Genomic DNA, 22266 nt, shown 5'->3' with positions numbered 1-22266 from the left:
CCCGCGTCTCCTGCATCGGCAGGCGGACTCTCAAGCACTGCGCCACCAGGGAAGCCCTGCTGGTAGGTTTTGAAGCTTGACTCAGATACTGGCGCCGGGCGCTTTCATGTATATTATTACATCATTAACCCCTGCAGCTCCTTATGGAAGGTTAACTGAGAGGATGAGTGACTTGCTCACAGGCTTAGGATCCTCAGGCTGGGTCTGAATTCAGGCCTTTTCACTTTAAAGCTGGGGCTGACTCCTCTGTGCCCGAGGACTCTGGGAATCCTCACTCCGGGGGGAGCATGAGCCCAGCCCCCTGAAGCTCAGTCTCTCATTCATCCAGGACCTTGTGTGTCTTACAAATGGGCTGTCATATGAGGACTACGTTCGTCTTTGCAAAAAAAGTAACCATGTATCTGCTTCAAGTCAGAGATATTTTTACTGAAAATATCCTGTTTTAACATTTATTTCACACTTCTGAAAATAACCACCAGTACTGGGAAGAGCAGTTTCTTGCTAATTCCAGAGAAGGCTGAACCTGAGTGCACGAGGGTGGCCCACGCAAAAGACAAGGGCGGCGCTGTTTGCAGGTCTGTGGGGGTAGCCAGGTGCAGGGCAGAGCATCTTTCTTTGCAGCCAAGCCCTCTACTGGGTGTGCAGGTTGAGGACTTGTGCTCTGGAGCAGACTGACCTGGGTTCAAATTCTGATTCCCCCACTGATTAGCTCTGGGACATTAGGCAAGTCACTTTGCCCCTCAGAGCCTCAGCTTCCCCACCTATTAATAGAGGATGGATTAAAATAGTGCCTACCTGAGGATTAAATGAAATACTGCACAACATGTGGTTAGCACAGTTCTGGGCCCATGGTAAGTTTCAATACATGGTAGCCATGAGTTTCCTTTGGTCTTGGTCTCTTCATCTTGAAACAGGAGATTGAAATTTAAAAAACAGACCATTTTTAGCTCTAGCATTCTACAACTGATGACGGGTTCATCTGTACACATGTCTATTTTAAACAGGGAGTTCCAAAAGAGAGGCCAGAGTGTGCTAATACATCCTGACAGAATATACCCCGAGGGTAAAACGTGCCCACGGCACCAAATGAAGGCTCAGCTGAATGATATAATTCTGACATGAGGCAGGCTGACCTCAATAGTTAGGCAATAGATCTCCTCTTGCTTAAGCATCTCTGGTTTCTGACTCAACAATTCCAGGACATTCCTGAGCTTGAACTAAGCAGGTGGATACACAGCGTAGGAATAAAGACCTAAGTGTGCACCCAGGCTCTACCTCTTATTAGCTGTTCGCTCATAAGAAAGTTATTTAGCTCTTCTGAGCCTTAATTTTCTCCTCTATAAAATGGGGAGAAGAGTCATCCCGTCACAGGGTTGCCGGGGAAACTCAATGCAATCAGGCATGTGATATACATCCTGTGGGGCGGCCAACAATAGCTGAGCCCCTACTCTCTGCCAATCACAGTGCTGGACTTGGGGGCTTGTGAAAACGACGGTCCTAACCTCCAGGAACTTAGTCTGGGGGAGATGGCAGATTCATGAATGCACTGGGACCTATCCAGTGCCCACCAGTCCTAGACCCTAAAATCAGCACATCAGGTCTGACAAAGGATTTCTCTGAGAGAGAGCACCTGTCAAAGCCAAAATTTCCAGAATGGTGTGAGAACTTATGGGACCAACATAACAAAGTACCTGAAATCAGGAATGCAGTGAAAATCATGGGCTGTGCAGTCACTATGGTAACACCACGGGGTGCTAAGTGCCCGCCTACAGGCACTACATCTATTAAGGTGGCATGACTGAGTCTGCCTGCAGTAGAAGGGGCAAGCTGGACGGAGGTGGGGACGTAAGAATGAAGGATCTGTAAGAGTTTACCAGGTGGACTTGGGAGTTGGGCAATTGAGTTACTAGTGGGTCCCCAGTGGAGATGAGTCCGTGCAAAGACCCAGGGGCGTGGCCCTAATCCTGGCACCTCAAGTACTTTGGCTCTCCTGCTTCTTCACGTGCATAATTCAGCCTGGACTGTGTGCATTCCAGGGCTCCTGCGTGCAACCAACCCCTTTCTCTCCCACTTAAGGAAGCACACCTGCGTGGAGGGAATGGCAGTGATTTTATTACAGAGGTAATCTGAATGCACTATAATTTACCTTCTTTTTTTTTTTTTTTTTTTTTTAAGCAAAGCCTTCCCAAATGTTGGTACTGATTGTCAGTAACTGATTCCTTGTGACTCATCTGACCACTGCACTCCCCACACGAGGCATTCCCTGCCGAGACTGAGCAGCTGGCTGCAGAAGCTGAAGGGGTGGGCAGAGCCTGGAGAGAGGCTGGGAGGCCCTGCCCTTTCCTGGCGCTGGACCAGGACAGGAGGAAAAGGCAGATGGTCACTCTCAGCCAATCGGCAGAGAGCTCTTATCAGGCCTGTTCTGAGAACTTGGGGGGCAGGTTCTGGTCTTGGAAGACAAAACCTTCCTCTGTGCTCTGGCCCAACAGATTCTTTGCTCTGGGGACATCACTCAGCCAGAGACACTTCTGCAATTAAACACCTCTTCACTCAAGCCTTGGCAGCTCCTAAATCTTTCATTCCGCAACCTCAGAGCCACCTACTCTTTTCCTCATTGTCCGGGCCGCTCAGCCCACAGCACGCCCTTCCCCAGGGGACTGAGGGAGCCATGGCCCCTTATCTGAAGCTGTGCTCACCAGCTTGTTCCCAGCCAGACAGTAACAGGCTGGCCCCAGGCCAGGCCCAGGCCTCTGAGAGCCTGAGTGACGGAGGCCCAGGCAGCTCCCAGCTTCCCTGGCGTCTCGCTTGGGTTTTGTCCCGTCTCTCTCAGGTCTGGCCAGACCTAAGGGCATTTCCATTAGGGTGATGCTTGTGATAAGGCCTGGGCCAAATGGCCCCGCCTGTGGCCCTCTCCTCTGGGGGGGTCCCGTGGCTGCCGCCCTCCCTGCTCCCGTCCACTCTTCCTCACGCTTACACGTCCCCGACCTCCTCCTCCACCTGTGTGCCCTGTGCATGCACGTCAATCAGGTCTGCTAAAGAGGAAGGCTGCAGGGGTCACTTTCTAAGAGGCCAAGGAGAGGACAGCATGGAGCCTCGGCTAGAGCCTGCTCTCAAGGTGGCTCTGGGAGGCCCAGGACACTACTCCTCAGCACAGCCCAGGCACCGCCGTGCACACGCCAGCCCTGCTGCCACGGCGCCATCCTAGGGACTGACCAGAGAAGAACAGGCAGTGAGACCACCAGCTGCCACAGTGAGGCCTTGTCTGAAATGAATCTTTAAAAACCAAAAGGAGTAGACATTTCTAGCTGTTTTCTCTCCTGAGAAAAACATAATCAGCTCAGTTTGTTTTCTCAGTGGATAAAGAGGGGACCATAAAATCATAAAATATTAGAGCTTGTTAGAGGCCTCTCGGATCCCCTGGCATAGCCTTCTTGTCCCAGAGTCTGTCAGTGACAGAGCCAACACTGGTCCCTGGACTTGTAACTTCCAGGATATTAAGGTTCAGAGAGGTTAAGTAACTTAGCCAAGATTACACAGCAAGTAAGTGGCTCAGCCAAGGCTCAAACCCAAGGGTGTCTTAGCCACTCTGGGATACTATACATTCCCATGGAAAGGCTAGGGGGCAACTGGTGTAAAAATCACTCTATAGACGCTTGACTTGACCCCAGGTGCCAGCTGCCTGGGACCTAACTCTCCATCACTATTTCATGTACCAGGTTCCAGACAGCTCCTTGTAAAAGATCTGGTAGATTTGTTAGGTTTGTTATTAGAACTCTTAAGGTTCTGATAACAAAGACATCATTACTGTGAAAATAAGATTAAAAAAAACAGAATTAAGTTAGCCTCATACTACGGAGTTTCTAAAACAACAGAGCTCTCCCACAGAAAACGTAACATGCACCTGACTTCCAGTAAATGGACCCAACTGAAGCTCCCGATAAATCTGATATTTCATTTGTATCAAATCTGGACAAATTGTCTGGAATTACTTCTACTCAGCACTTTTTTTTTTTTTCTGGTACGCGGGCCTCTCCCGTTGCGGAGCACAGGCTCCGGACACGCAGGCTCAGCAGCCATGGCTCACGGGCCCAGCCGCTCCGCGGCATGTGGGATCTTCCTGGACTGGGGCACGAACCTGTGTCCCCTGCATCGGCAGGCGGACTCTCAACCACTGAGCCACCAGGGAAGCCCAACTCAGCATTTTAATGTATAGCTAAGTCTGAAGTTCTGATTTCTTTAAATATGTTAACCCTAAATATATAAAAATCAGTAGCTATGATCTGCTCTTGGGGCCACATTAGGTGTCAACCACACTGCTTCACAGATATCACACAGAAACCACCCATCCCTCACAACAGATGGTCCACGGCCAGGGAGGCACAGACAACTTTAAGAAGATTGTGTTCCTAGATGGATTTCTCCCCTTATATTTTATTTCCCATTATGAGGTAGGGAATATGTACATTAGACTGTGGTCTAAAATAGAGAACGATCACGCGTGGCTTCTATTCCTTCTGGAGGTCAAGCGATGGTCTGTCCAGGTGAGCCCTGCTGGTCCCACATGCGCCTGAGGCCCGGCGGAAGGTTGGAGAAGGGCATTGTGAGGACGTTGAGGGTGACTACAGCCACCAAGCACTCGGCCTTTACGGTCACGGGGCCTGTGGGGAAAACCAATCTGGCTCTCTTGCCTCCAGAGCCTGTGCTGTTTTCACTGTGCTATGCTGTCATGTTTCTAGAATGTTATTGTTGAACAAAATAAGACTTCCAAATTCATTACAAACTACATAATCAAGTGATATTTCAAACAGCATTCTTTGCTAGCTTCCTCATAAACAAAAGCCACTTGAGCTCGAGTTGGGTCATCTTCCTCCTAGCTTTGCTTTCTCTCCTCCTGGGGTACTTTGGAGCAGAGTGTGATGGCAAGCTCTCCCTCTATTACTCAGGCACTTTGCAGGGAGGACATTCCGCTAAATGCTCAGGCTATTTACAGCCCCGGGAGATAAACCACCAGCTTGTTATTGTTACAAGTGGTGAGCTGGCATCCTGCGGCCTGGAAATCCCAACAGTTTGGCATTTGGCAAAATGAACGTAATCTAGAAAATCCTGGAGCTCAGGCCTCTGTGGCCAGCTCACTAGTCACACGAATGGACTGCTGTGGTGAATTGATGCTGTGAGCTGTACCATAAGCCTGAGATACTCCCCCCAGAAAAAGATGATAAAGAAAGCAGCATTAAGTGAGCATCATACTACAGTGTCTAAGACAAGGTTGGCCAGGTTTGTCAAGCGCACTGCATCACGTACTATTGTAAAAGTAACACAGCCCACTTCTCAGTGATCTCAGTCAGCAGCAACGAGGGAGTGAGGCCAAAGAGACTGCCCCGGGAACACTGAGACAGCCCTTTCCACCTCTGCAGCACTTCAGCTGCCCCTGAGATGACTCTGGACAAAGAACATGTTGGATCCTGGCCCTGCATCTCGAGCTGAGCCAGTGGAGCTGTAGGGCCTGGAGTGCTTTTATGTCATTTCTTCAAATGAATAAATGATTTTCCCTTCATGGATTTTTAAAATAATTAAAGTTAAAATTACTATACATACAGAGAGAAATTTCACTAGGAAAGTTTTAAGCTTAAGTGACAAATATAACAGTTTTTTAAAAATTTCCAAATGTTGGAATTTCCAGATGTTGAGATATCTTAGGTGGTATGTTAGAGTGCCACTGAAAAGAACAGAAAATCCAATCATCTGGGCCTACCCCGGGCATAACGTGCAGGCTTTCTCCTACAGACTGTCCAGGCTTCCCCAGGTAACAGGTTTCCTTTCTCAAGGTTTGGTCTGGATGCTAATTATCCTTTGTTGTGGGGGGGTCCCTGTTTCCAGATGGATTTATTATTATTGATTCTCAAACTGGAAAGAACAGAATGAAGATGACAAAGGGAACGCAGCTCACGGTGGTGGGAAGACGGGAGACGGAGGAAGGCACGGGAGGCGCCAGGTGACTCTCGGCACTAGACCGGGAGGGTCAACCCACGGTCACTGCCCCGAGAAGGCTTCTGCCCCGGAGAAGCCCGCGGCCTGGTGGGGAGACAGACCCCCACAATCCAAATACATGTGACAGCCACAGCACAGTACAGTGGAAAGAACCAGGGCGTGGGAGGCAGAGCCAGTTCTAACCCCACGTCCTCTGCTTCCCAGTCGTGTGATCACTCTGCCCAGGGGCTTGTGAGGCCGAAATAAAATTGTGTAAAGCACCTGGCATGTGAAAGGCTCTGGATCTGAGGCAGTCATCACCCTTACTATATTCCAGTGAAGATGGCTAGGTAAGGCACTATGGGAACCCTGAGAAGGATTGAGTAGCTCTTCTGGGGTTGGGGCAGGCTTCCTGGAGGAGGGGACGAGGAGGGCTGAGGGCAGGCAGATGTGCTCTCACAACCACTGCCACTATCATCAAGAAATCATGAAGATCAGGCCTGGTGCTGGGCAAACGTCCTGTGTTCAGAAAGAGAAAAAGGATGACATACTAGAAATTGCATACCAGTTGGCATGTGGTCAAACCCCAGTGAAATTATAGAAAAGATTACGAAGAGGAATGGGTGAGCATTTGGAAAAGTAAGAGGTGATCAATGAAAGCCAACACGGGTTCTCTCAGAACGAGCCCATAAGCTGATTCCCTTTCTTGGGAAGGGTGAACGGGTTGGCCAACCATAGGAACGACCCCCGCCATCCACGATCTGCAGGGCGCAGTCATGGGTCTGATAAACTCCTCCATGATGTGCCCGCAGAACAGCTCCACTCAGTCCCATCACTGCGACCGGGGAGCCCAGGGCTTCACCCCACCAGTCCAGGGAGCCCTAGGGAACTGCTCACCTCTGCACCCAGGGAGTCCCCCCAGAGCCCCTCCCAGTCTGACCTCTTTTCTTTTTAACATCACTTTAAAGTCTCTGTCTCTCCCCCTGCCCAAGGGTACTGGTGGAAACCTAGGAGTGGGCACAGTGCTTTTGAAAGTGTTCTCTGGGAAGCAATACTGTAATATCTGTTTATCCTGAGGTCAAACAGGCAGAAACAGGATCCCTTCAAGCTCTTCATGGGCCCAAGGGGCTCTTACTTGGGGATGCCTCAGGATGTACCAAGTGCGTTGAAATACACCCACCTCGCACATCTAATATAACTTTTACTGTAAAATTTTTGAAAGGATTTTTAATAAGCTTGTGTTTGAAATTACTTGGCTAAGTGAAGCACAATTAATTTACGGTTGGCTCTGGCTTCTCGGCAAACATCAGGCATGTTCAGGAATTCTTGTGAAGTGAGAAAAATGTAACCTACAAATCATTTTCAAAAGTAATAACATTTTTTATGAAGACTAAATTGAACAATTAATGAATTCGACAAAATGTTACACTTCGTAGAAATTTAATTATATACTTACAAATTTTGACTTTGCAGTTTTCTTTTCATATTTTTTAGCTAACAAATTTTTTTAGGCCTCAAATACTTTTCATAAACTCCTGAAAAGCTTGTCAGCCCCAGGCAGTGTGCTCGTTGTCCGAGGACTTAAAGGGCCTGAACAGCAGGCATGAGCGTCTGGACTCTTTCCCCAGAAGGACCAGAAACGATACTTAGAATGTCACCGCTGGGGCGCTGCAGGAACTTGACTGAGATGGCTTTGGGAATGTACCGTCTGTTCCTGTGTTAGGTTATTATTTTGTGCTCTGGTTCACTGAAAAGTGGTGAGTGACATAGAATATACATGTTCACAACCAAAATATGATTTCCCCAGCTGTCTGGATACATGAGACTCGAGCAGCACACGTGATTGCTCCTTGCCCCCCGCACTGGGTTTCGGCTCTCCTGCCTCACCCGGGATGCCTGGCAGGTCCTCATGCTGGCCGGGGTGGGACTCACGCCTAAGCAGGACTCACACCTAAGCAGTGGACATGTGCCCTGGTGCTCAGATTATTCACTTGGGTCAGAAAATCCAATTTCAACACAACTAGTCTTTTCTCCTGTTAGAAAACTGGCTCAGGGAGTGGCCAAGAGACTTGTTGGAGGCAGACCATCCATGAGAATAACAGGAAGCAGCACACGGTTCTCACGTAAGAGCAGTGCTGCCTGGTGACATCACAGAAGCCTCTCTGCAGTGCCCACATATGGACTAAAACACCCCAGAACCTCTCCCACAGGCCACGGGGTCCTCTGTGTGGCCTCAGGTGGTCAAGTCTGGAGACTTGGGCTTAGGGGGTGGAGAGGCCTGTCAGGCTGCTGGCCGGCTGCGTGGTCTAGCCCAGCTGACAGCCGGGAAGGACTCTGCCCCTCTCCCCATGGCTCAGGCACAGCAGGGAGAAGAGGCATCGCTCTGGCCCACACAGGCCCGATGTCTACCCACTTCTCAGCTCCTGGCCTTGGCCAATCGGCCTGGTCAGATATTCATGGGGCCGCACTTCCCTAGTGGAGGGGTGACTGCACTGAAAATTGATGCAGTTGGCGAGCCCATTTCTCCACTGGGGCTTGGGTGGGCGAGTCAGGCTGAAGGTGGTCTGCCTCAGACCCACAGGGAGGACACTGGAACTAGGAAGTTACCCGTAGGTCTGGGCTGGCTGTGGGCTCCAACTCGGCTTTACCAGCAGGCCCTACACTGAGGGTATTGAGCCCCAGAGCCGCCAGCAGTAAGTGGCTCCTGGCTTCCTGGGAGGTGAGGGGCCCTGTGTGCCAGATCCCTCTGTCAGGAACCCCAGTGAGGAGGAAGGGAGCAGGGAGGGGACTTAGGCCCCCAAACCCGATCGCCTCCGACGCTCACCAGACATTGGGGTCTGGGGGCCCAAGACCTGTAAACTCTGTGTTCCCACTGCCAATGTCCCTTCTCCCCGAGGCCTCCTGACTGCAGGGCCTGTGTGCCTTCCACACCCTGTGCTGCTCCTCTAGGGAACCACACAGACTCGGCTCGGCCATGGCAGCTGCGCCTTCCTTCATGTGGAACGTTCTGGCTGCAGCTCCGCCGACAGTGTAAATATATTCTTTGCAGAGATGAGGTCGGGGCACTCCCTGCACTCACAGCCTTGGTGCCGCTGAGTTAGTGCTGGCCTGGTGCTCCGGGCAGGGCTACCCTTTCAGAAGGAGTGCCAAGTGAAACACTGCCGGGTACTCCACGCTGCTCCAAGGAGAGCCCTGCCCACCGCACACTGAAGATGCAGCTTCACTGACAAAAAAAAAGGTTTCCATTCTTCATTCCCATTAGTCTTTGTGGCCCTCTCCGCTGAAGTTCTGACTTTCACAATATGCCTTTATGGAAAACATCCATCAGTAAATAATCTTATACTTAGTCTTGGAAATCAGAAAGCAAATACAGTCGCTTGTTTGGGGCTAGGGGATGGCGGGGAGTGGACAGCTTCAAAACTACCAGCTTTCATCTATCAAAGGAAAGAAAAAAAGAACCCTCTCTGGCACCTGCCCTGGTCGGCCTCGTAAGGGGTGCTGTGTTCGGGAGACCCTCAGAACAGGTAGGGTTCTTTCCGTCTGTTTACAGAAGAGATGGAGGCTTAGTAAGCACCTGCCCAAAGTCACACTGTGAGAAGATGCGGCCACCAAGCTTTGAGCTAAGGGCTCCTGGCTCCAAGTTTGGGGTCCTGCCCCCAGCACACAAACGCTTCTTGCACAGATTCCTGAGTCAATGTCTGACACCTCGGCTGACCCGCAACAACGACATTGTGTATACGTAACAGGTGTAGATTTCTCATCAGAGGAGGATGTTTTGACTCAGCCATGGAGCCGCATGATAATCTTACTGCTGCCATTTTCTGCTGCTTTATCATTTTACTGCTGCCAACTTTTCAACACCAAGTATTTTTCTGACTAATTTTCATCCATCATTTAATTTTCTGACCTTTGCCACTAGTGCCTTTAATAAGAAAAGGGAACATGTTTGAATGCCGGAGATCTTCTAGACCTCTGCAGGGGTATCTGAGAGATAACTGTCTGGAAACATCCTTGATGGAAAGTCCTCAGTGTCATGTGAAGTGCAGGATGTAGGAGATATATGGGGATTCTTTTTTAGTAACAGCAGAAAATACTAAACATGTCAACACTATTTTGCACTTACTCCATGATTCTAGAAAGCATGTCATACCTAAAAAGCCTTCAAGGAAAGAACTGCTAGATTTGCCTTTTAAGAAAAGGAAAGGAAAGATTCTCCATCATAAGAAACACTAAAATAGTTGTAAAATAGTCGAAATCGTTGTAAAATGGGCAAAGGACACCAAAAGGTAAGCATAGAAAAAAAACAAATCAAAGATTTAAAAAGGCATAACAGGGCTTCCCTGGTGGCGCAGTGGTTGAGAGTCCGCCTGCCGATGCAGGGGACGCGGGTTCGTGCCCCGGTCCGGGAGGATCCCACATGCCATGGAGCGGCTGGGCCCGTGAGCCGTGGCCGCTGAGCCTGCGCGTCTGGAGCCTGTGCTCCGCGACGGGAGAGGCCGCAACAGTGAGAGGCCCGCGTACCGCAAAAAAAAAATTTAAAAAAAGGCATAACACCTCGACAGAGAAGAAGTATAAGTTCTTACTTTTCTCAACCTGACTGCTGACCGGCAATGATTAAGACTAGCTGTAGGGACACAGAGAGAAGTCAGCCTGGACCCCTACCCTGGAGTCCACTCCGGTTGAGGAAAAGGGTGAGGGCTTTCGAGTGTGGGCTCTGGACGACCACTGGGTTCAGATACCGCACCTGCCCCTACCGGGAGGGAGTGTCACCCAATGTCCCCACGCTCCAGTTTCCTCATCTGTAGAGTGGGGAGACTACTAGCTACCTGGCAGGTGTGTCAGGAAGATCTCGGGTATAAATGCATGGATGGGGCACATAGTAAACGCCCAGCACGTGTTGGCTAGTAGAAATATTTTATTGTTACTACTGTTCCAGTCAAGCCTCTCTGAGAGGCAGGGTTTCATAATCTGGAGTTTGGAAGTCCATTTACCTTCTGATTATAAGCAAAATTGTGTGTCTGTGCATCTTTCTAGATAGAGGGTCTGGAGCTTCTTTCCCCAAACTCTTAAAGTAATTGGTTGTGGCTCCAAAACATTTTAAAACACTTGCCTTTTAAAAACAGCCCTTTGTAGAAATGTCAAAGGTAAAGCTGGAACCACTCAGGGAACCCACACAGGTAGCGTAGGATGGGAACTGCGAGGCTGACCGGCTACCCTCCTGGCGTCCTCGAAGCTTCTCCCCACGCGGCGCCGCCTTCAAAGCCAGCCTTTCAGCCTGAGAATCCATGGAGCCCCACGGCGGCTCTGCAGGAAGAGGCCTGGCTGCTCGTTTTCAGTTGGGTGTTATTCTGCAGGCTTCTGCCGGACCTTCTGTCACCAGCTTCCGCATCGAACGGCCTCTCCTGTGCTTCTGACTTGGTATCGAGCTGGGAGGCCTCCCACGCCCGCTCTGTGCTCTGCTCCAGCTGCCGGAGACAGACTCCCATTCTCTGCTTTGGTCCCCGGGGCCACGGGCTGAACACAACCAAAATCTTTCTCTCCTTCATGAATGTTCTTTCTGGAGGTCTGGCCTCCCCTTCTCAGGACGGAAGAGGCACAAGGCAAGGAAGGAAGCAGTTGCTTGTGCCACATCTGCTACCGGGCGGGTGCTTGGGGCCCTGGCCATCCCTTGGGGGAAGGAGGGCTGGCCAGCAGGTAAATGGCTGGAGGATGAAGGGGGAGCCCCAGTTAGCTGTCAGAGATGAGCACCCACGCCCACCTTTCTTCTCGGTGCTGTTGAGCACTGGGGACAGAGGGGTGAGCAAGACAGCCCCTGCCCTGCCGTCAGGTTCCAGGTGGGGATGCTCACGCCCATCTGTGAGGCCTCAGGAAACGCCCACTTGAGGTGTCCAACAAAGACCAAACCCAAACTTGTCCTGTTTAACCATCAGGTGTGGACTAATCCAGGCCAATCACAGCTAGGGAGGAATGTGAGAAGTCTGATCTACACAGGAAAAGCTAAATGCACCCATCCCTGATGCCTGCCCTTTCCGCCCTCCCCCACGCACAGGAAGGACAGGATTCCACAGGAACTCAGGCTGAGAGAAAGCTGGTACTAATCCAGGCCAATCACAGCTAGGGAGGAATGTGAGAAGTCTGATCTACACAGGAAAAGCTAAATGCACCCATCCCTGATGCCTGCCCTTTCCGCCCTCCCCCACGCACAGGAAGGACAGGATTCCACAGGAACTCAGGCTGAGAGAAAGCTGGTGAAGTCAGCTCCCCCCTCGCTGGACATGGGAGCAGCCGCCCCCCCCCCGATCCCACATGCCATGGAGCGGCTGGGCCCGTGAGCCGTGGCCGCTGAGCCTGCGCGTCTGGAGCCTGTGCTCCGCGACGGGAGAGGCCGCAACAGTGAGAGGCCCGCGTACCGCAAAAAAAAAATTTAAAAAAAGGCATAACACCTCGACAGAGAAGAAGTATAAGTTCTTACTTTTCTCAACCTGACTGCTGACCGGCAATGATTAAGACTAGCTGTAGGGACACAGAGAGAAGTCAGCCTGGACCCCTACCCTGGAGTCCACTCCGGTTGAGGAAAAGGGTGAGGGCTTTCGAGTGTGGGCTCTGGACGACCACTGGGTTCAGATACCGCACCTGCCCCTACCGGGAGGGAGTGTCACCCAATGTCCCCACGCTCCAGTTTCCTCATCTGTAGAGTGGGGAGACTACTAGCTACCTGGCAGGTGTGTCAGGAAGATCTCGGGTATAAATGCATGGATGGGGCACATAGTAAACGCCCAGCACGTGTTGGCTAGTAGAAATATTTTATTGTTACTACTGTTCCAGTCAAGCCTCTCTGAGAGGCAGGGTTTCATAATCTGGAGTTTGGAAGTCCATTTACCTTCTGATTATAAGCAAAATTGTGTGTCTGTGCATCTTTCTAGATAGAGGGTCTGGAGCTTCTTTCCCCAAACTCTTAAAGTAATTGGTTGTGGCTCCAAAACATTTTAAAACACTTGCCTTTTAAAAACAGCCCTTTGTAGAAATGTCAAAGGTAAAGCTGGAACCACTCAGGGAACCCACACAGGTAGCGTAGGATGGGAACTGCGAGGCTGACCGGCTACCCTCCTGGCGTCCTCGAAGCTTCTCCCCACGCGGCGCCGCCTTCAAAGCCAGCCTTTCAGCCTGAGAATCCATGGAGCCCCACGGCGGCTCTGCAGGAAGAGGCCTGGCTGCTCGTTTTCAGTTGGGTGTTATTCTGCAGGCTTCTGCCGGACCTTCTGTCACCAGCTTCCGCATCGAACGGCCTCTCCTGTGCTTCTGACTTGGTATCGAGCTGGGAGGCCTCCCACGCCCGCTCTGTGCTCTGCTCCAGCTGCCGGAGACAGACTCCCATTCTCTGCTTTGGTCCCCGGGGCCACGGGCTGAACACAACCAAAATCTTTCTCTCCTTCATGAATGTTCTTTCTGGAGGTCTGGCCTCCCCTTCTCAGGACGGAAGAGGCACAAGGCAAGGAAGGAAGCAGTTGCTTGTGCCACATCTGCTACCGGGCGGGTGCTTGGGGCCCTGGCCATCCCTTGGGGGAAGGAGGGCTGGCCAGCAGGTAAATGGCTGGAGGATGAAGGGGGAGCCCCAGTTAGCTGTCAGAGATGAGCACCCACGCCCACCTTTCTTCTCGGTGCTGTTGAGCACTGGGGACAGAGGGGTGAGCAAGACAGCCCCTGCCCTGCCGTCAGGTTCCAGGTGGGGATGCTCACGCCCATCTGTGAGGCCTCAGGAAACGCCCACTTGAGGTGTCCAACAAAGACCAAACCCAAACTTGTCCTGTTTAACCATCAGGTGTGGACTAATCCAGGCCAATCACAGCTAGGGAGGAATGTGAGAAGTCTGATCTACACAGGAAAAGCTAAATGCACCCATCCCTGATGCCTGCCCTTTCCGCCCTCCCCCACGCACAGGAAGGACAGGATTCCACAGGAACTCAGGCTGAGAGAAAGCTGGTGAAGTCAGCTCCCCCCTCGCTGGACATGGGAGCAGCCGCCCCCCCCCCGCCCCCCCGCCTGCCCTAGGCTTCCACTGCCCGGCACAGGACCTGCTGGGGCTGGGACTCAATAAACAGTTGTTGAATAAACATACACATTAATAGAATAAGATGGAATTTTCTTAGGACGTTTGGTCTTAACCATTCTCAGTTTAGGATTGTTTTGAAGAGAAGCTGAAGCTATGTGTGGTGATTTTTTTTTTTTTTTTTTTTTTTTTCCTTGCATTATGCGGGCCTCTCACTGTTGCGGCCTCTCCCATTTGCGGAGCACAGGCTCCGGACGCGCAGGCTCAGCGGCCATGGCTCACGGGCCCAGCCGCTCCGCGGCATGCGGGATCTTCCCGAAACGGGGCACGAACCCGCGTCTCCTGCATCGGCAGGCGGACTCTCAAGCACTGTGCCACCAGGGAAGCCCATGTGTGGTGATTTTATTTACTGTAAAATATACAGTTCAATGGCTAGGTCTTGAAAAACTTTGGAAGTTTTCTCAGGTCAATAAGGAAGAAGCCAGCTTATTTGGCCCTTGGTGACTCAGGTTTGTACCCTCTTGCTGATGTGACCAATGTCCAAACACAGGAAACCACCAGGGGAAGTGGGGGAAGGGTGTTGAGAGACCTACGGTAGCGACACCCATCCCTTCTGACTGGGCTGCCCAAGCTCGGGGAAGTCACAGATCACAGAACCCATCTCATCTCAGTTTCAAAAGAGAGCCATGGATTGGAAGGTGCCCTAGACACCATCCTTTAAGCGCATGGACCTCGAAACGTGGGCTCTGAGCACCTGGCCCTTGGTGAGCCTCCTTTGGAAAATACAGATGGAGCTGAACAGAAACCTGGTCCCCCCTAAAGGTCTTTGGAGGCCAGCATCTGAATCCCAGAAATATCCCGAAACCTCTGGCTACAGATTCTGGGCATTGCTTGGGCCCCTGTGACCCCCACGGAAGTTCACTTACTAAAAGCTGCAACGACTGTTACCAAGCACCGTCGCGGGCGTGGATCAGCCATGCTGGGAGGGGCAGCGAGCCCGGCTCACTGACCAGGCGGAGCCTGCTTGGTGCTGATGGACGCTGCTGTCTCTCAGCAGGCTCACATCTCTTTTTGCCAATATAACCAACTTAAAAGAAAAAAATCACTCCAGGAACTGCAAACAAATGATCCAAGCAATCCTTACAGCCCCAATGAGGTAAACATGATCTCCCTTCTACAAACTGGGGAAACCGAGGGCTTGGAGAGGTAAGGAAGCTCGGCCAAATCACACCATGGGGGAGTCAGGGGTGAAAGTGCGCCCAGACCCCTAGCTCTGGGCTACCCAAATCAGGCCCCTCACCCTGCAGGTCCGTGGCTTCCAGCTGGAGTCCTGCCCGAGGCCGTGCCGCGCGGGTCGCAGCCAGGGGTGAGGGGAGGGGAGGACGTGGCTCGGTGGCCAGGCAGCAGGGAGGTCTGTGACGGCCGCACACCTGTGTCCCCAGGCCCGTGGAGAGACTGCCTGCAGGCCCTGGAGGATGGCCATGACACCAGCTCCATCTACCTGGTGAAGCCAGAGAACACCAACCGCCTCATGCAGGTGTGGTGCGACCAGAGGCATGACCCCGGGGGCTGGACCGTCATCCAGAGGCGCCTGGACGGCTCGGTCAACTTCTTCCGAAACTGGGAGACATACAAGGTGAGGACTGCCCACCTGAGTGCCAGGGCCCTCGGAAGGAGGAGCCTGCTGCCCGTCAGGGCCTGTGTGGCCCAAGGGAGGAGGACACTGACGGGGCCATTTCTGCAAACCCACCAGGGTGGGGGGGACCAGCTGCTCCTTCGCTGCCCCATTGGCAACTGTGGCAGGACAGAAACAGGGGTTCAGACCACAAAAGCCCCACGAATGGGGTGGGAATTTCGAAATGCTGGGGTGCAGTAGCCCCTCACCCCAGCCAGGTGTGGGAAGCACCTTGGTCCCAGCTGGGGCTCTCAAGGGGAAGACCTGTCCTCACAGCCCAGAAGGGGCAAGTCTTAAGGCTCCCAAGCCCCGGGAAAATCTCCCATATAGCCCGTTTTGGGGAACTGTGGGAATACTTGGGTCCTAATTCCAGGGCTCATCCTCTGGGCTCCCAATTCCTGGGAAGTTGAATGCTCTTCCTTGTAGAAGGAAAGGCTGCAAGGGCTCCACCCAACACCTGTCTCGCTCCTCTGAACAAAGAAGTGGTAGTGAGGACGCGAGGGCAGCTGAGTTCACTGACACCTGCCACACGCCAGGCGCAGCGCTGGGTGCTTCCGTTCATTACATCCTTTGCTCTCACATCAACCCCAGGAGGAAGAGACTGGTCTGGACCCAGTTTACAGATGAAAAGGTGGCACAGTCAGGAAGGGGGAGAGCAGTGAATACAGCCTAGGCCTCTGACACCTGCAGAGCCGACAAACTCCCTGGACCACGACACCCACACGTGGCTTTGCCATGCCCCGGTCCTGTCCTGCTTGCCCTCCAACCCACCTCCTGACCAGCCTGTGCCTTTGTTTTCTGCTCTTTCTCCTCTGCCTCCTAGTTGAGAGGTTCCTGAAGATGCCCTAACTCCTCCCGCCTCCTTTCCACATTCTCTTCCTCAGAGCAGTAGGTGAAGTGGTTAAGTCTGGGCTCTTAGTTCAAATCCTGGCTCACCCTCGCACACTCTGGGACCCTGGGCCTCCCCAGGCCTCAGTCCACCCGCTCTAGGGAGGATAATGATAGTACCTAGTTCATAGAGTTGGCATGAGGGTTAATAAAATGACCTACGGAAAGTTCTGCCGACAGTGCCAATATACCGTAAGTACTAACTAAATACTAGCTATTATTATCATTAATGAGTCCACCTATTTCTCAAGACTTCAAGTGGCCACCACTCGGCTGATGACACCAAAAATACTTGGAAAAAATATAACAAATCCCCTGGATTCTAGACCTAGGAGGGTGCCCAGGTGGATGTGGCACGCCTTTGTCACAGCTCACACCTGTGCATTAGTTTACATGGGACCCTCACACACAGCCCCTTCCCAGAGAAGGGAACAGAAGCTCAGAGAAGGTAAGGGAATTGTCCACGGAACTCATGTTGCATGCCTACTGTGTGCTAGGCTCTTAATTTACCATATTACGTGTGTCCTTACAGCAACCCTGCAGGGAAGGTAACATAGCGTCTCCCACGTTCACACGATGCCTAGCATGAAACAGGCACTCTCTAAATAGTCTTGAGTGTTGCATGACTGAGGCTCAGACAGGCAAAGTGACTCATCAAGTGGCAGCCAGGTGTGGGGGTGGGGAATTAAATGCAGGCCTGCCTTCTGCTCTGCCTTTTTCCAGGCCTCTCTGCCTGGCGCTGAGCAGCTGACAGCCGGGCCCTGCTGGCTGAGCGCACTACGTATTCCTCACTAATGCTTGCCCACGTTTTCCCCAGCAAGGGTTTGGGAACATCGACGGCGAGTACTGGCTGGGCCTGGAGAACATTTACTGGCTGACAAACCAAGGCAACTACAAACTGCTGGTGACCATGGAAGACTGGTCTGGCCGCAAGGTCTTTGCAGAATATGCCAGCTTCCGCCTGGAGCCTGAGAGCGAGTATTATAAGCTGCGGCTGGGGCGCTACCATGGCAACGCCGGTGACTCCTTTACCTGGCACAATGGCAAGCAGTTCACCACCCTGGACAGAGACCATGATGTCTATACAGGTAGGACCAGTGGAGTCACACCCAGGTGCAGGGCAGGGAAAAGAGGTCAGTCAAAGCCGAGACTCTGACTCCCAGGCCTGAGAACAGGAAGATCCCAGGGCCCAGCTGCCCAACCCTGCTCCCATCCCCTGGAGGACCACTCCTTTGCCCTCTGCCCCCACATCCCCTTCGCAAGGCTGGGTCAGCATGGCATTTACAAAAAGGGGAAGGTAAAGAGGTGCACAAATTACATATCCGAGGGCCACTCTGGGCCAAGCTGGACATTGTACTGGGCTGTGCACTGCATCACTCCCTGCCTGAGGCACTGGGTGTCACGGCGACGTGTCCCCATGTTACACCCTGGCTAACAATGCTGCCCCACCTCCTACATGCCTGTGCCCTTAGGCACGCTGTTCAATCTCTCTGGGCCCGTTTCCACATCTGGAAATAAGGACATACCTATGTAGCGGAGTGGTGAGAAGGTGAGAATGTGCCTGAAGTGCTTTGTCTGGGACTTGGTGGAGTCAGGCTCTGAGTGGGTGCAGTCTCTAGTGTGTACTGACAATGCAGTGCTATGGGAAGCTATGAGAGGAAACCAGGTAGGAGAGATGAAACGACCTGTCCAAGATCACATGCCTCAAGTCCAGGTCTTTATTAAACAAAAAAACAAGGGAAAAAACAAAAAACTGAAGAAACACACACAGTCCAACCCTGAGTCCAGACATCAACCCCCCACATTCATCTCAAGGCTCCACACCTCAATTCCTTGAGATGAGGGCCCCTGGGTCCTCGCTGGCTGATCCCTGGAGAGCCAAGCCCGCCTCCAGGCCAAGGCTGTTCTCATGGGCAAACCCAGCCCCCTCCTGCACCAGCTCCCCGATAGGTCCCAGTCTAAAGGCCACAGCCTCCCCTTTGAGGACTGTCCCAGGAACCACCTGCACTTCCTTGGCAAGCCCAGCTGCCTACATCCTGAGGAGGGATCCCCACTCCAGGTCACCGACACCTCTACCTACTCCCTGGTGCAGAACTGACCCTGCTGCAGGGGCCCCCAGGAGGCAGTGTGTCGTCTGAGGCCGGGGCTGCCGAGGCTTCCGGAAGAGCAGGGCAGGAAGATGACCCTCATCAGAACTGTCAGACTCTGGGGACAGAGAGGCTGGTTACAGCATTTCTTGAGGGCCGTTATGGGGAGCAGGGAGCAGACCCCCAACTGTCAGGCCTGTCCAGCAGCAGGGTCAGTGGACGTGAGGCAGTGAGCTCCCTGTCCCTGGAGGCATGAGGGGCAAGCTCAGGAGGGGCGTCCACTGGCTGACGGGAGGCTGGCTGTGGCGCGCCGAGGGTTCTGCCCTCCAAATCCGATGCTGCCGCTTGGACCTCGTGGCCTCGGGTCACGGCCCAGAGGGGCCAGAGAAAAACTCTGGGAAAACCTGGGCTGCTGGGGCTCTGGGGGGTGCCTGGGGCTGAGTCTCCTCTCGGCTTTCTGCCTCAGCCGGCCTGCTCCCTCCTCACCTCACCCCAAGGCCTCTCCTGGAGCAGAGCTGCCCGCCCCATCGGGCCCCCAAACCCACAAACTTGACTGGGCAGCCCTTCCCCTGAGTGGGGTCTCTCCCTGGGCCTGACAATGTCTTACCCCTCCCTCCTGGTAAGGGCGATGCCCCTGCACGCCTGCTTGTACCTTGCCCACACTTTTACTGTTGTTCCGACTGTTGTTCCGAACTGCTTGTCCTTGGCAGCAAAATCCAGCATGATATGATAGTGCCAGAAACTTTATGAAAATATCTTGCTTTTGTGGAAAAAAAAAATTGTTTTTGGCTGGAATACAGGCTTGGGAGGAATAGAGGAACATTTCATCTTAAACACTTCCTTTGTCATTCTATAAAGACTCTTGACCTAATAGTTTCAGCTCTTAAAAAACATTCCTAAGAAAAACTGGCCCTCTACCCACCCACCTCAGGTCATTTCTGTTTTCCTCCCTGGTGCTTGCTCTGCAGCGAGCCCTGGGCTAATCCGTGGCCTCCTTCGGTTCCCACACGGGTCCCGTACTGTGCGGGGGCAGCACGCTCATCCTTATTTTACCGTGAGAATTCAGTGGCTCAACAAGGTTAAGTTGCCTGCCCAAGATCACAGAGCTCGTTAGTCAGCAGGCAGGTCTGAGGCCCCGTCCCCTCTCAGGCACCCTTGGTCCAAATGCCTCCATAGGGGGTCCCTCGGAAGCCCCCCGAGCAGACGGTGGACACAGGTAGAACCTCCTCCCTGAGACCTTCTCGCTCTTTCTCTCCTGTAGGCAACTGTGCCCACTACCAGAAGGGCGGCTGGTGGTATAATGCCTGTGCCCACTCCAACCTCAACGGGGTCTGGTACCGCGGGGGCCACTACCGGAGCCGCTACCAGGACGGAGTCTACTGGGCTGAGTTCCGAGGAGGCTCCTACTCGCTCAAGAAGGTGGTGATGATGATCCGGCCGAACCCCAACACCTTCCACTAGGCTGGCCCTCCTCCTGACCCCTCGTGGCCGCCGGGAGCCTGCCCGGCTGTGCTGGCCCAGCCCAGAGAGCGCCTCCTTCCAGTTCACCTCAGGACTGGGAGGACTGCGACGCTGGACTCTGATTTCCCAAGTCACTGAGGCAGATAATACAACTGAATCCAAGCGGTATTCTCCGTTGCTACTACTCTCTCCACATCGGACAGCCCCTTGTGTTTTCAGACAGGACAGGACGGCAGACAAGTCTTTCCTTAAGTAAATTAAGCCCCGGCAATAAAAACACAACTGCAAAACACCTTCATAATATACACGTGTGTGAGCCGACCTTGTGCACTTATGTGTATACCATGTATATATGCATTTAGATATATACACGTGGCGTATATCTAGATACATATATAGGTTTGCCTTATATACCTAAATACACGTATATTCAATTCTCAGATGCTGAGGCTGTTAACAACGGCTCTGCTCTTAGGAGAAGAGCATTTCATTCGTGTTGTATTACTTGAGTCTAAGGGCAGATCACAGACTGTGTAGCTCTCATTCAAAGAACAATCCCTGGCGTCCACAGGCCTGGATTCTTCCAGGACTGCCTACAGTACTATTCTCTCACATAGGGGTTCTCAACTTCCTTGCTTAAGATCCCCCTTGGCACCTAACCCAATTTCAAAGCCCCCATCCCTCTTTATTTCTGTACTTCTCCTCATTCTCAGGACTTTTCACCGCCCACCCATCCACCCACCTATCCATGCATTCAATGCCATTCAATTAAGTGCCTTCCATGCTCCAGTCCCCGGCCACTTGTGTTCCAGGTACCTTTTCTGCTCCTCTCTATTCCTTCCCTACTTACTCCTCACCTTTTCTGTACCCCTGTGCTTTCTCTCCAGGCAAGATTCCTTAGCCTCTGAGTAGGAAAGCATGGACTCCACGTGGTCAGGAAAGGGAAAGTCAGGCCCAAAAGCTAACTCTTGGCCACAAGGATAATGGTATTTGTAGTCTCGTATTTTCCAGTCACAGTTTAGCCTCCCTGTCATTTTAACCTTCACAGAAATAATAACCTACCTTGCCAGCAGATATTCGATTGAAGAGAAGTCATCATCCAATCATTGGGGGCCCCAAATGGCTACATACCAAAGGTCCCATGCTCTCAGGCCAACTAGTGTCCACATCTCGTCTCCAAACTACACTTCCCCGGAGATCAAGCACCACAAAAATGAGAACTAGCCACTCGTCGTGAGTTACTGAATAACCAGGGGCCACGGAGCCCTGGGTCAGCGCATCACAGTGCGGCGGCTTTCTTAGTCCTGTTAGCCACGGAGCATCAGGCTCGGTACTACCGGGACTCTTGCCAAGCAGGGAGCAAGGGATGAACAAGAAGAGGAGACCCTCCTAGAGGGCACGTGGGTCGGGGTGGGAGAGATGTTGGAACTTTCGGTACTGTCCACATCTGGCTGTGTGCCTATTACCTCAGCAGTCTCACAAAGTGTTCCATGTAGCATGTTTTGTGTATATAAAAGGGACTTTTTTTTTTAATATATTCTCAGATTATCCTTGTAATGACACATCTGCAATAAAAGCCATCAGTGCTATTTGGATGTATCTACACTGTGTGTTATTGTTTTAGAATGCCTTCCTGGGACCTCCAATACCAGAGCCTCTTTGAGTAAAACCAGGAAGAGATTCATCCATGGAAATCAATTAAATCACACTTTCCCTATCCCTGGTTTCCAACTCTGCCCTGTGGAGTCCCACGACAGTACCTCAGGCCAAGATGGCTTCCTGGAGCCCCACCTCCTTACGTCTAGCTGCATCCTGGATGTCTCTGCCAGACACAAGCGGTGCAGTCAACACCTGAAACACCTTTCCCCAGGTCTGGTCTCATTTCACCAAATGGTACCATCTACTCAATCGCTTGGGTGAGAAGCCAGGACTCCTCCCTCCCCCTGGCCAAGGTCGACCCACCCCTCCGTGCAAGGCCTCTTCTCTGCCTTGGTGTAGGCCCTCCTCCCCTCTCCCCTCGACCACAGCAACAGGATCCCCACCAGACCAAGGAGCCCTGTTCCTCCACCTCCTTCATCCCAATCCGACTTCCACACTAGCTGCCAGAACCACCTGCCTATAAAACAAATCTGTCGGTAGGG

The 22266-nt window shown here is 52.4% G+C and overlaps 2 protein-coding genes across 7 annotated transcripts in view; one reads left to right on the top strand and one right to left on the bottom strand.

Moving 5' to 3' along the window:
- ANGPTL2 (angiopoietin like 2) overlaps nucleotides 1-20423 on the top strand; it is a 35683-nt gene extending 15260 nt beyond the window's left edge. The window contains exons 3-5 of the mRNA XM_007471711.1: nucleotides 15457-15650; nucleotides 17395-17665; nucleotides 19926-20423. Of these exons, the coding sequence (XP_007471773.1) occupies nucleotides 15457-15650; nucleotides 17395-17665; nucleotides 19926-20125 (665 nt within the window). The 3' untranslated portion in view covers nucleotides 20126-20423. The remainder of the gene's footprint in view (nucleotides 1-15456; nucleotides 15651-17394; nucleotides 17666-19925) is intronic.
- The window catches only part of RALGPS1 (Ral GEF with PH domain and SH3 binding motif 1), a 301912-nt gene that overhangs the window by 115016 nt on the left and 164630 nt on the right, over nucleotides 1-22266 (bottom strand). The gene's annotated exons all lie outside the window — the stretch shown is intronic.

The sequence above is a fragment of the Lipotes vexillifer genome, unplaced genomic scaffold (genome assembly GCF_000442215.2).
Source record: "Lipotes vexillifer unplaced genomic scaffold, Lipotes_vexillifer_v1.1 scaffold98, whole genome shotgun sequence".
Taxonomy (NCBI): Eukaryota; Metazoa; Chordata; class Mammalia; order Artiodactyla; family Lipotidae; genus Lipotes; species Lipotes vexillifer.
Note: the sequence above shows the minus strand (reverse complement) of the source record. Positions and strands in the feature narration are given on the sequence as shown.